A 13,090-nucleotide genomic window follows, 5' to 3' on the forward strand; every position below is an offset into this window, starting at 1 on the left:
CCAATACATAATCAACCACTCAGCACATACAAGCATGTTACAATATTAACATGCATGGAGGCGACAGAGTGTGCATTGACCTCTTCATATAGTTCATAATGAGATCCCTCGGGAGCATGTTTACAGCTTTACACGGTCCGTTTAAATTTCTGTCCGGCCACTGAACAAAGCGCGGGCCACCATTTGCATTAATTAGAAGAAGATATCTTTAACATCTGAATTTCATGAATGCTGCCAATCATTTCAGCTCAGCTGAAGAAAAATGGCATTGGGTTCAGTTCAGAAAGACAGAGGCTCCTTGCCAGCTCTTTCTTCTCCGGCGATGAGTTCTTTTCTCTTAATGCTTTACTGGTTCATTTCTGTTTACACAAAGGTCAAGAGAGAGTGTGCGTAATCAGGCAGATGGCACTTTGCAGAGAATTTGTTGAAAGTGAACTATGTAAAAAGTGATCAGTTGTCTTAACTTTAAAAATGTGAGGAAACACTTTGCATTAAAATTAAGTAATAAACTTAATGCGTAATTGAAAATATTAAGTTATGCAAACTAATTTTCCTCACTTTTTTAAGTTCGGTCAACTGATCTCTTTTTACAGTGATATAATGGGGGGAAAAGTGAGTGAAATATCAAAGTATGTTATAACTCTGAACAGTATATACCTAGATCTTAAATGTTTCCCCATTCAAGTAGATTGTATAGTTGCATTACTGACCGTGGTGTTTGACTTACCTTAAAGTGACCTTTAAACTCGTACCATGTGTTTCTGCCTTTTGAACGTGATTTCACAAAGTACATGTTCCTGGATCAACATCTTTGTTGATTCTGGAACAACATTCCAATCAACCAATCAGATCTGAGGGACACTTTTACAGTTTATGTCGAAGTTTAAGCTTACAACCAGAGTTAGGTGGTTCTACATCAGTGTTATTTACATCATTTCTCTCTGATTTTAGGGATAACTTATGGGTAGGGTTAGGTTTAGGGGTAGGGTTAGGGACAGCCATGTTTTACTTAGTGAAACCACGTTCATCGTTTGGGCTACAAACATGATGAAAATCATTCAGCTTAATAAGGAGAGGTGTGATTTTTGGAAGTGATTCTTATGATTTTCGACTGCTAGACAATAAAAGAGGTGAAAAGTCTCACAGACGTACACTGAAGGAGTCTCTTTCGACCAAGTAACCCCCAAAACACCACATAACGTGGTAAAACGCCACTCAGAACAGCATAGCAACTTCACATAAACAACCTGGCATAAATCCCTTTTCTCAGGGAATTTCATTTCTCATATTGGAGCAAACAGACAACATTAATTGTATGCTATATGATGCATGGCCCAGTTGCTCAAGTGGACTTTAAGCAATTAAAAATCCTCTAACCGAATGCAGAGGCTTTGCAATTTTATGCCTAAATTAATTACTAATACCATTCATGGAACATTTATTTGCAATCAGACCAGTGGAGTGAGACAATGGACAACATAAATTTTAATATTAGCCAACCAGCAATGTCCAGAATTGGTTTGTAATGGCCAGCGCTGGCCAGAGATTTATAGCACCATATTCTGTAAACAACAGATTTTGTCAGGAGAAGATCTGTACGATTAATCACACTAGTTGATCACTGTCCAAAGGTTGTTTGATTCTGTAAAAGCACTTGTGTGTCATCTCTAAGTCGGGCTAAAATGAAGTGGTTTATTTATGCTGTCAGCTGCTTGTTAGGGTGGTGCAAATTGGAATTTCCATTTTAATGAAAGGACAGAGAGGAACATATCTCAGTGCTGTTGGTTGGTTTTCAGCCTTGCGTATGAGTTTTATAGATTAATAAACTTCAAATACTCAAAGACACAATTCAATTGGGAGTATACTGTATCTTTATCAAAATGGCACTAGGCAAAAACGGTCCCAAAAGACAATTATCTTGTGCTTACAATTTCCCCTTCTCTAATTCACTTGGCAGAAAACGGACAAATGGTTGCCTGGTTTTGCCATTTCACTGTGTCCTGGCAGGAACCATAATTTAATAGCTGCCCGAAGTGGGATATGGATCACTTGCTCACACTTGGATATTGATTAAATAATCTTGTAACTTTTTTTTAAAGACATTTTGAGTCAAATGTCATGCAGATGTGAGAAATGAGGGGAAATAATTGACATTAAACGCTTAAAGGCATGCTGTACTGCCTTATTCTCAAATATGATGACAAACATGTCACTTTTCGTTTATGAATAGATGTCAAGTAGTCAGGAAACTCAAAATAAAAACAATTTAAAACAGTTTATGGAATAATATTAAATGGTTTGACTCCAGATTGGTGGATGGATGGATTGGTTGAACTACGGAGCCCCTAAAGGGACATGGTGAAAAATATGAGATGGGAGGAAAAAATATATTTCAATGCTTTTGTTTTCCCTCGAGAAACTGCGTTTGCTCACAAAACTTTGTTGTTATTTGCGAGCGATCGGAAAGTTTCTCGGGTGAACGCAAAACATTTTGCGAGTGAACGCAAGAGCATTGACATATTATTTTTCCTACCATCTCATCTTTTTTTCCATCACCATGTCCCTTTATGGGCTCCCTATTACTCATTTTGTTTTCACATGTGAAAATAATTGTAAGGTTTAACAAATGTGCAAAAAAAAAAGTTAATATTATTAATAATTAATAATATAAACAGTAAAACACTTGTCCTTTGGGTTTTTTTTTTTTTTTTGTCATTTCTGTGATCGGTGTTAAAAAGAAAAAAAAATTTTTGGGGGGGGGGGGGGGGGAGTAATCTTAGAAAACAATTTTTTTTAAAGATTTTTATCAAATAAAAGATTTGTATATATATATATATATATATATATATATATATATATATATATATATATATATTATTATTATTATTTTTTAAATGATAATTTGCCTCTATAGTGTTCCAAAATAAGAAAATAAAGAACAAAAGTTACATTAATCATGCCAAGATGCTACTAAATACTTGCCATCAGTTTTTATGGGAGAAAACTGAACTGAATTAAAAAATGTGCATTAACACAAACACATTCTTCTCTAAAAGATGCTAAATGACAATCATCAGCCTGTGATGCAGAGATGACATTAAGGAACGTGTTCTCACACAAGGAGAGAATGGCCTGTAATTTACACGAGTCTCCAAATGCTCCCAATTAAAGCCTGAAGCAGCTGGATCCTTGTACATACCCAATGTGCCACTGCACTTGTGAGCCACAGGCAGCCGGAGAACCAGGTGTGTGTGTGTTTGTGTGATGTACCCCAGGACGTCCAAGTAATAGCCTCATAAATCTACTCATGCATAAACTAAAGCAGATATCACCGCCATTGGGCCAGCCATGCCTACACCTGCCGCTCCAAACGCAGAAGCCAGACGCCCTCAAGAGGCTCGAGCTCTGGTTCATCCAAGCCTGGTTTTAATAAGCTTTTGCTGGAACCGTAATTTCAGTCATACAATTATAGCTTTGGAGCTTAATGAACTCAGATGCTGAGGAACATCCACATGCACAAGCATGAATCTCTCACAGCTTTGCATTACTGTCCAAGAAAAGAATGTGAAACCTGAGACTTTTGGGCTACATATTTATTTCATAATGCTGTATTAATCTGTCATCAAGCTTATATTATATATCAAGCTCTCAGACACACAATATCTGTTTTTCAACACACAAAAAAAGCATGATTATATTGTTACGTTCTCACAATAAGCAGCGCTGGAAATGTGTGTGCCAAATTTCATACATAAACAAATATAGTGGGATTTTCGGCATCTATGGTTTAAAAATACAAAATATGTAATATTGGATGACCCCAACTAGGGTCATCCAATGAATCTCTGCCATTTCCACCACTGATAATAAGCAATTAGTGAAAACATGAAAAGAAAAATAACAAAACAAAATTATTCTAATTACTATAATACAAAAAAAAAAAAAATCATTTATATTACCATATTGCAATGTCATTGACATAACTACAATCCAAACTTAACTTACAACTTACAAACTTAAACTTGTAATGTGTAAAAAGTAATGTTTAAATTTTGTATTATTAATATCATATTTGTATATATTGTTTGATTATTTAAACTTACTTAAACTTTCCAAACTTAAAACACCTCATTTGCATGGATTTCATTAACATACATCCCATGCAAGTTCACTCCAGGCCCCGCTGTTCTTCCCGGGTCATGTTGCTTTGAGAAGTTATTGGATGGGGGTGATGGCGATGATGATGGCGATGATGATGACCATGGTGATGATGTCCATGTCTGTGGGGATGACGTCTGTGGTGATGGTGACCAGTATCATGGCTGCCATGAGGAAGACGGGAAGAGCGATGATGGTGGTGGCTGTGGTGATGGTCCCTTCTGTGATTATGATCATCACGCCCATGATGGGAATGCATAATCACTTTTGATTCAACAATTTTCCTTTCATCTTGATTAATGTTTACACATATGGAGTTAACGAAGACGTCTAGATCTATGAAGACAACCCCTATGCCACCAAAGCCTTCCTGGAGCACCTGGACATTAATAAACGCAATATCATTTCTTGTACTTATCTTCTGATTATCTGTTTAGTAGTTTACATTATGTTACTGATTTAAAAATATACTTCACTTACCTCCTTAACAAGACTATGCTCATCTGAAAGAATTGTTAAAGTAATAAACTGCTCTTGTCCACTTTTAATGACCTGACACACCTGAAAGTATAAGAGTTTCAGATCATTAAACAATTTTGCCTAAGCTCTCCCTGAGGAAGCTAATAATTAATGCTAAGCTAATGGTTATAGCCTACCTGACCACCCATGTGTAAGCCCAAAACATGGATGTGATCCTTCTTTCCTTCCTCTGAATTCACGTCATCATGCGTGGGATGATGTCTATGATGATGCCTTCGACGTGACCTCCGGAGAAAACCAGGCATGACCAGATTGAGCTTTTGCAGGTCAACTTGCTGATCCTGCCAGTGTTGGACTGATTTGTTCTATAAAGTAAAAGAAATATGAGTTAAACGAGTTAGAATGCTAATGTGCTAACCAGCAAACAGGGAACGTTCTCAGAACTTTGGCTAACGTTCTGGCAAGGTTCTCTCAAAGTTAAGAACAAACGTTCTTTCAGTAACGTTAATAGAACATTAGTTCAAAGTTATCTGATCTTTAATAATGCTCTCAAGAAGTTGATGCAAAAACATTATTTTTAAATCATTCATGGAACTTTTTTTCTAACATTTCTAATATTATATTACTTGTTTCAGAACGTTCAGAGATAATTTAAAAGTAACGTTCCCATAATGTTTGCAAAATTACAAAATGAAAATGTTTTTAATACATTTTTTAAAAACTGGACATTTTGAACGATTAGAAATAGCGTTTTCATAACTTAATGGGAACGTTACATAACACTCTTAGAACATATTTTTGTTGGATGGGTAACAACTAAATATGATTTACATGAATATTACAGATCTTCATACTTCTTGATCCTGCAACAACATTTAGGCCCTGTTTCCACCTGGTATTAAGATGCGCTTTGGTCAATCACAAGTTCACAACGCTAAATACAGGTGGAAACGAGGTCTAAAACATTTTGAGCTTGTCCACTTTCGACCACTTCCAGAGGTAGTCAAACGCATTGCTTTCATAGTGTAAACGCTCATGTGTTCGAACAACCACAAAAGACCGCCTCCTCTCCGCCTACTGACTTAATGCGTAAACATTATGGGAAGCGCGCTAGCCAGACGGGATTTAAAATTTGTCGGCTGAAGACCCAAGTTTGGTTTGAAGATGAAAAACGTACCAAGCACAATGTTCTCTCGCCATTCCTGATTTGTAACACACACTCTCACAGCGTGTATAAACAGAGTTACAAATGCTACAAATGCTAATTTTTCCTTTTGGGAAATGGTTTTAGTGGTAGAAATGGTGTTTGACCTATTGTTCGTTTACATCACGTGGGATGCAATACAGTATATTTTAAACCCAACAAATAAATGGCTGTCATAGCAAATTGTAATAAATGTGAGCAATTTACAATGTATAGTCCATCATTTTCAAGATGAGCAGGCAGAATGGAGATGAAGTCCACATACCTATAAAAAAGAGAGAAACTATTAAGTACAAAAAAAATAAAATAAACTGAGCAGAAGTGAAATATGAATGGTGCATAAGAACGAGACTCACTGTGAAAGTGTTCGTTCATCATAACTGACCGCACTGTTGTCAATGGGCTCTAGTACAGACACTGACAAAAGTAGAGGATCTGTTTCTTCATCAAAAGTGCCTTTTAGACTCTGCAGACAACATGGAAGTTTGTGGTTAAAATAAGATTTATATATTTGTTGTTTCTAAAGTAAAACTCATTAGTGATTTGTATGAAAATAGTAGTCCTTGCCTTCAGGAAATTTGAGAACAGATTTTTGCTTCTGGTAGATGCGTCAGAAGTGAGGCCGTCCTGCCAAATCACGTCTAGACCGTCTAAACTCTTGTCCTTCAAGAATGCCAATACCGTTTGAGTGAAATTCTCAACACTGCCCTCATTAGCAGACATCAGCTCCAACCTAAACAACAGCAAATTGAGTTGGTGTCAGGTGATGCTAATGTGAACTGTGAATACTTCATCCAATTCATTTTTTAGAAACTCAGTTATTCAGAGTTTTTCTTCATCAGTAAGTACATTTAAAGTAGTCCAAAAAAACTGATTTCAATCTTAAGGCCTGTTCACACCAAGGACGATAACTATAATGATAACAATAAATACAGTTATAAAATCATTTAAAATAAAATAAAAAATAGATAAGTCCACCAGAACTGTAATGATAAAGACAGAGAAACGATCTTGGAATCACTTTCACAATGACCTGACAAACGACAAAAACATTGAGAGCCAATCAGAATTCATTCAACTTTTAACGAGTACACACTAATTATAAACAACAATATTGTGCGCTGGTGTGGACGCTAATATAGTTACTGTTATAGTTATCATTAATGGTGTGATTTTAGTAGGTTGAAATGTTTGGTACCTTGATGATCTGACTTCCAATCCAAGCAAAATCTTCAAAGTTGGATTTCTGGGAAAAGTTATATATTTCTATGAATATACATACATACATTTTTTTTTTTTTTTTTTTTTTGAATAAAAGTCTGTGTAAAAGTCTGAAATGACATTAGCTGTGGTCAAAATGGACAACTACTGCTGAATAAAGTTTACTGAAAACAATACATGCAATATATGGATGGATGGATGGATGGATGGATGGATGGATGGATGGATGGATGGATGGATGGATGGATGGATGGATGGATGGATGGATGGATGGATGGATGGATGGATGGATGGATGGATGGATGGATGGATGGATGGATGGATGGATGGATGGATGGATGGATGGATGGATGGATGGATGGATGGATGGATGGATGGATATATGATCATGTTGCATGTGGAATTGAACAAGTGGTTGTTTTATTGTCAATTTGTAAAAATGTCAGAACACCAGTCAAATAATGAGTCTAGAAAGAGATATCAATAATCAGACCTCTCCTTCATCTTTCTAAGAATAATGCGGTCATCTTCCGACAAGCTTTGGCGGTAAAGGTCTTCATCACTGGAGATCGAGGGGAGAATGATATGAGTGCATGGACCCTCACGTGTGCGGTGTGTTAAAACATCCAGATAACAGGTCAGTCTGTGATTCCTCTGCGCACCTGAGATGGACGAGTGAAGCAGAACTTGTTCTTATTATTATCATCACTCTGAATGCCCTCAGCAGTAGCCTAAGGTTATTATTTCAGTTAAAGCATGTTTTGCCTCTCAGAAGTGTCCCTCTCGAGTACTCTCTAATCTAGCAGCGGTGTGCTTGTAACAAATACAACGTTCTGCTTGAGAGGTGGTTGAATGACATTTTAAACAGGTAGTGCACTTACCCACTGAAATCACCAAGCAAAGCAATGCAAAAGCTGGGGAAAAAACAACAATAGGAAAATTATTTAAAATATTTATAATTATTAATAACTTGATACATTCATCAATATTCAAGATTTTTCTATGAAAGATGTTAAAAAGTAGTTTGCAACAGTTGTTTTTAAGTGCAAGTTAGAAGGCCTGTGGCTGTTCCAGTGTTCCGGAAACCTGCATTAAAAACCACTTCCTGATGTCTGTGTAAGTGTTTTTACAGAAAATATTCAACTGCACAATTTTGTAGCAACGAATGGCAAAAAAAGATACAACATATTAGATACAATACCTTTAAGAGGTCTAACATACTAAATCATTTTATGTTGTTTAATTATATTTTGTGGTATGTGACATAAGAATCTGTTATTTTTTGACAGATTCAAATTCAACATCAGCGAATAGCTACTTTAGATATTAATATACTGCACTGTTCAAAATGTTGTGGTTGGTAAGATTTTTGTAGTCTCTAAGCACGTATTAAAAAAAAGTATTTGCTGTATATATTTTTACAGTAAAAGTAATATTGTTAAATATTATTAAAATTGAACGTAACTATTTTCTATATTATATATTTTAAAATGTAATTTATTCTTGTGACGACAAAGCTGATTTTCAGCATCATTACTCCAGTCTTCAGTGTCACATGATGCTTCAGAAATCATTCTAATATGAAGATTTGCTTAAAAAACAGTGCTGGTTGTTATAATTGTTATAAATGATAAATGTAATGTATTAAATAAAAAAAAATATAAAAAAAATAAAAACAATCTTACTGACCCCAAACTTTTGAACGGTATAGTGAATTTAAAATATGTTAAAAGAAAAATTATTCATCACTTTTAAGCTGCTTAGTAAAACATGAAAAACTATCATCTGCTGAAAATACTGGTTTAATAACAACATTTAAATATCAAATGCACAATGGTTTGAAGATCAAAAATAACAGTCTCAAAATAACATTTAAAATACATAACGCAGAGTATACTTGCCTCTGTTGAGCTGCATTGTGCCTGAAGCAGTCATCTGGTGTATGGTCTGATAAAGACAAACTGTACATAATAAACATACAGAAACCACTTCCTGTCAACACTTGTCCCAACAGTTTCCCTTCAGCTTTTACACTTTGCTGATGACAAGCCCACATCCTGAAGACTAGTGTTGTACAACAGGCCTGTGTTGTTTCTTTCTACACATGCTACATTTATGTTAAAACATATGTATTTATTAAGTAAGCATTCATTTCTGCCAATTGATTTCTGATTAATTCTATTAGGTCTGCAATCTCTTCCCATGTATTCAGAGTTAATGTATTATGTGATTAACATAAAAAAAACCACACGCAGGAATTTCATAACAGTTTTACAAATGTAGGCAAGGTATATTGAAATTATGGCATGATTCGATTACACTTTATTTGGTAACACTTTATTTTACAGTGTCCTTGTTACATATGTTACAAGTACTTACCATAGTAATAACAGTAAAGTATGCATAATTACATGCAACTAACCCTAACTCAACTAACCCAACCAAATCCTAATCCTGCCCTAACATTATAGTAAGTACATGAAGTTACTTAATATTACTCAAATATATAATTACACTGTAACAATGACACCTTAAATGAAGTGTAACCCTTTATTTTAAGGTGTCTGTGTTACAGTGTACTGTGTGTTACATAACTACCCATCTAGGGTTGGGGAGTCAGTAACAAAGTAATAAAAACAAAGTAACTTAAATTAGCCTAAATAAAGAAAATTAACCCTTGGAGAGAGTACCAGGATAATCCAACCTCCTGTCCCAGAAATCACACAACCACAGATTCAAATAATATCTTTGTATTTGAAAAATATAAAGAATAACAAATCACAAGAATAATAATGAACTACATGTACTTACATTAGGGTTAGGACTTGGGCTTGTTTTAGGGTTAGTTGCATGCAATTATGTATAATGTATAGTTATTACTACAGTAACTACATATAACGTGTAACAAGGACACTGCAAAATAGTGTTACCCATGATTCTTTAAAGAGTACTTACATGTAGCTTCTGAAATTTAGCTCATTTCGTGTGGTTTAAGTGAGATTTCACATTCAAGGACGCCTGTTGAATCAGATGGTACAGGGTTGCCAGGTCTGCGTAACAAAACTAGCCCAAGGGCCGAACAAAAACAGACCACAAGTATCCCAACAACACAACTCAAATTAAGGCTCCCGGTGGCGGTCCTTCACAAAACTTAACATCAGGCACAGTTTTATCTTTGGTAGAATATAAAACCTTTCAATACAAAGATTTTAGTCGAATATAATTTATGTACTATGTCAAACCTTTAACCCGCGGCGATTCTCCCAATTCCGCGGGGAAAACGCGGGTTTGGCAACCCTGCTGATGGGCTTAAAGACTGTGATCCCCTTCTTCACTCCAGATTAAGTTTTGTGTTTTTAACCAGCTCGAAGAGCAGCATATCGCCACCTCTTGAAAAGGAGTGATGGTCTGTTTCAGCCTGTATACATCCTTAATTTAACAATTTGTATTTAAAGTTTACATTTGAGTCACAATGGTGAGTCAGTCCTACAGAGCTATCTATAGGCTACATCTGTTTAGTCAATGAGTCCGCAGATATAAGATACAATGTAAAGTAATTTACAAGCAAATGTGCCAATGCTAAACTTAAAATGGAAAACACTTACCACAAAACACTTAATTTGTCAGTACCAGACAGTATAAGGTCAGGACTCATGTGGAAGCTGAAGTAAAATAATATTATGAACCAGGCTACTGCTCCCTGCTGGTAAGCAGTGTAATTACTGTAAAGCACTGTAAGTAACTTTGCAGCCAAGTAAGTCAATTTATTCTACTAACCTTAACCTAACAGTCTACTTTTACTCTAATAAGAGTTAGCTCATGTAGTTGCAAATTAGTTGACGTGTAGTTACTTTTAGTTTAGTAGAACACCTAAAGTGGACTATCGAAATGAAGTGTAACCAAAATCACTACTACAAAATGCATGGCTTCAGATCACTTTGTACATCAGGAACTCTCCAAAGTGAAAAAATGAGGCAACACATAGGATTTGTGGGAGAGAATAAAACAGTACTTTAATCCCCAATGTCCCAATGTAACACGTACTGTGCAAAGTTTTAAACTGCATGTAGTTTAACTGTAATCAGGGATAAATTTGCATACATCTGGATAAAAGCAAACGTGATACAAAACTGCTTCATAAACATGCTATAGAGTGAAATATGGTCTGTAAAAGTTTGTTTTGAAGGTGACCTTTTCTATTTGTTTAAACAAATAATACATTTAACATTTCTATGTGACCTAGTGCAATGTGATCGTGTTTTGTTACTTTTTGGCTCTTAAAAAAAATGAATTATTTTTCAAAAGACTTAAATAAAGAGTCAGTTCAAAAATTATTTACTCACCTTCATCATGTCGTTCAAAACCATGTTTTTTTCCTCTCATTGGACACAACAGAGAAGATAATCAGGGGATAACAAATTAAACGTTGGTCTGTTTCTCATACAAGGCTATATGAGGGCTGTATAAAATACTGTACTTTGGATTTGAATGACATGACAGTGAATAAATGACTGAATTTTACATCTAAATTAAAACTACTTAACATCTAAAATCAGACTCAAGCATACACACTTAATATCTGCTCAAAAGACAGACAGACGAACAGAACACTCATCTTTCAAAGCACATGAGTTTAAAAAATAAACACATACTTGTTTTTTCTGGCAGAACATTCTAAAAAAAAGTAACATTTCAGATGACATAACACAGATATTTAGTATTCAACAATATTGTGAATTCAGCTACAATTTAGTGATTATATGTAACTAAAAACAATATCTGCAGATGCCTAAGCACCAGTTAGTCCTTCCTTCAATTTCCCCATCACCCCCACTAGTGGAAAAGAGAGGAACTGCATAATAATAATAATAATGCATCGTGCACAACGTTCGGGAACGGAATACTAGTCATACTGCCAAATATTTACAATACTATGCATATAAAGATAGTATGCGAAACAGAAGGCATGATGCAATAATCAACTTGAAATGCTACATTGTCTTACATGAGCGAGTTATAAATAATGCATAATTTTCATTTTTGCATGCCTTGCCTTTTAGTAATCTGATCAAATAATGAGTCAAGATGTTAAAAATGTCTGAAATTCTGTGCAGCGTGTGCAGTTGTATACTGCACTTCTTAGCAAATGTTGTAGGTTGTTCAGACAGCATAGTTTACAGTACTGTTCAAAAGTATGGGGTCGGTAAGAAATTATTAAATACTTTTCGACTTTTTATAGTACTTTAAAAAACATTCAGCTTCTTCAGCAAGGATGCATTAAAACGATCAAAAGTGATCGTAAAGTTTTTAAAATTGATACAAATGCTGTTCTTTTGAACTTTCTATTCATCAAAGAATCCTAAAAAAGGCAACAAAATCAGCATATAAGAATGATTTCTGAAGGATCATGTGACACTGAAGACTGGAGTAATGGTTCTGAAAATTCAGCTTTGCATCACAGGATTAAATTACATTTTAAAATATGTTTTACTCTTTAACTGCTTTGTTCAGCATAAGAGACTTCTTTCATAATTTTTTTTAAAACATATTACCGTCCCCAAAATTTTAAATGGTAGTGTACATACTGTAGAAATAATAGTACGGTAGTATGCTGTTCCGAACACAGTCACAAATAATTCTCAACTTCCAATCATAAATAAAACTAAGTATAAACAACATTTAAAAAGCAATGACAAACGGCAAACAATAAAGAACACTGTCTATGTCTGGAATCTATAGCAACATTAAAGTCAATTTCACCATCGCTGACTGAAGCTCCTAGATGGCCTACAGCTCTGCAAATAAAACTGTACCTTTACAGTTACAACAACTTGTCACAACAGCAGTCCCCTCAAAGCAACTTTTTTTATATATTATATCTGCCCCAAATGGGTTCACAGTAGTACTTAAAGACTGCATATTATTTGTGTTGTTTCCTAAGGCCAGTGTATTTTTTCAATTCTTTTCAATGGGAGCACTGCAAATTTAAGAAAGCCTGCAGCGTGACGAGGCGGGGGATATTTTCTC

The 13,090-nt window shown here is 35.1% G+C and overlaps 1 protein-coding gene across 4 annotated transcripts; it reads right to left on the minus strand.

Annotated features, from left to right (window-relative positions):
- Nucleotides 1-3,578: 3,578 nt before the first annotated feature.
- LOC307145512 (chitinase-like protein 3) lies at nt 3,579-10,758 on the minus strand. Of its 4 annotated transcripts, none has more exons than XM_079848736.1 (13): nt 10,669-10,758; nt 10,306-10,452; nt 10,019-10,081; nt 8,965-9,024; nt 7,945-7,977; nt 7,557-7,725; nt 7,041-7,088; nt 6,410-6,575; nt 6,199-6,308; nt 6,050-6,107; nt 4,815-5,003; nt 4,639-4,719; nt 3,579-4,537 (listed from the first exon to the last, which is right to left on the minus strand). In XM_079848736.1, exons 4-13 carry the CDS (start codon nt 8,996-8,998, stop codon nt 4,169-4,171), a joined length of 1,257 nt encoding a protein of 418 aa, XP_079704862.1. In that variant the 5' UTR covers nt 8,999-9,024; nt 10,019-10,081; nt 10,306-10,452; nt 10,669-10,758; the 3' UTR covers nt 3,579-4,168. The 4 variants fall into 4 exon arrangements, with proteins under 4 accessions (XP_079704862.1, XP_079704863.1, XP_079704864.1 ...); XM_079848737.1 differs by having other exon boundaries at nt 8,965-9,010; nt 10,306-10,481; XM_079848738.1 differs by lacking the exons at nt 10,306-10,452; nt 10,669-10,758 and having other exon boundaries at nt 8,965-9,010; nt 10,019-10,293.
- Nucleotides 10,759-13,090: the final 2,332 nt, after the last annotated feature.

The sequence above is a fragment of the Squalius cephalus genome, assembly GCF_949319135.1.
Source record: "Squalius cephalus genome assembly, chromosome: 18".
Lineage (NCBI taxonomy): Eukaryota > Metazoa > Chordata > Actinopteri > Cypriniformes > Leuciscidae > Squalius > Squalius cephalus.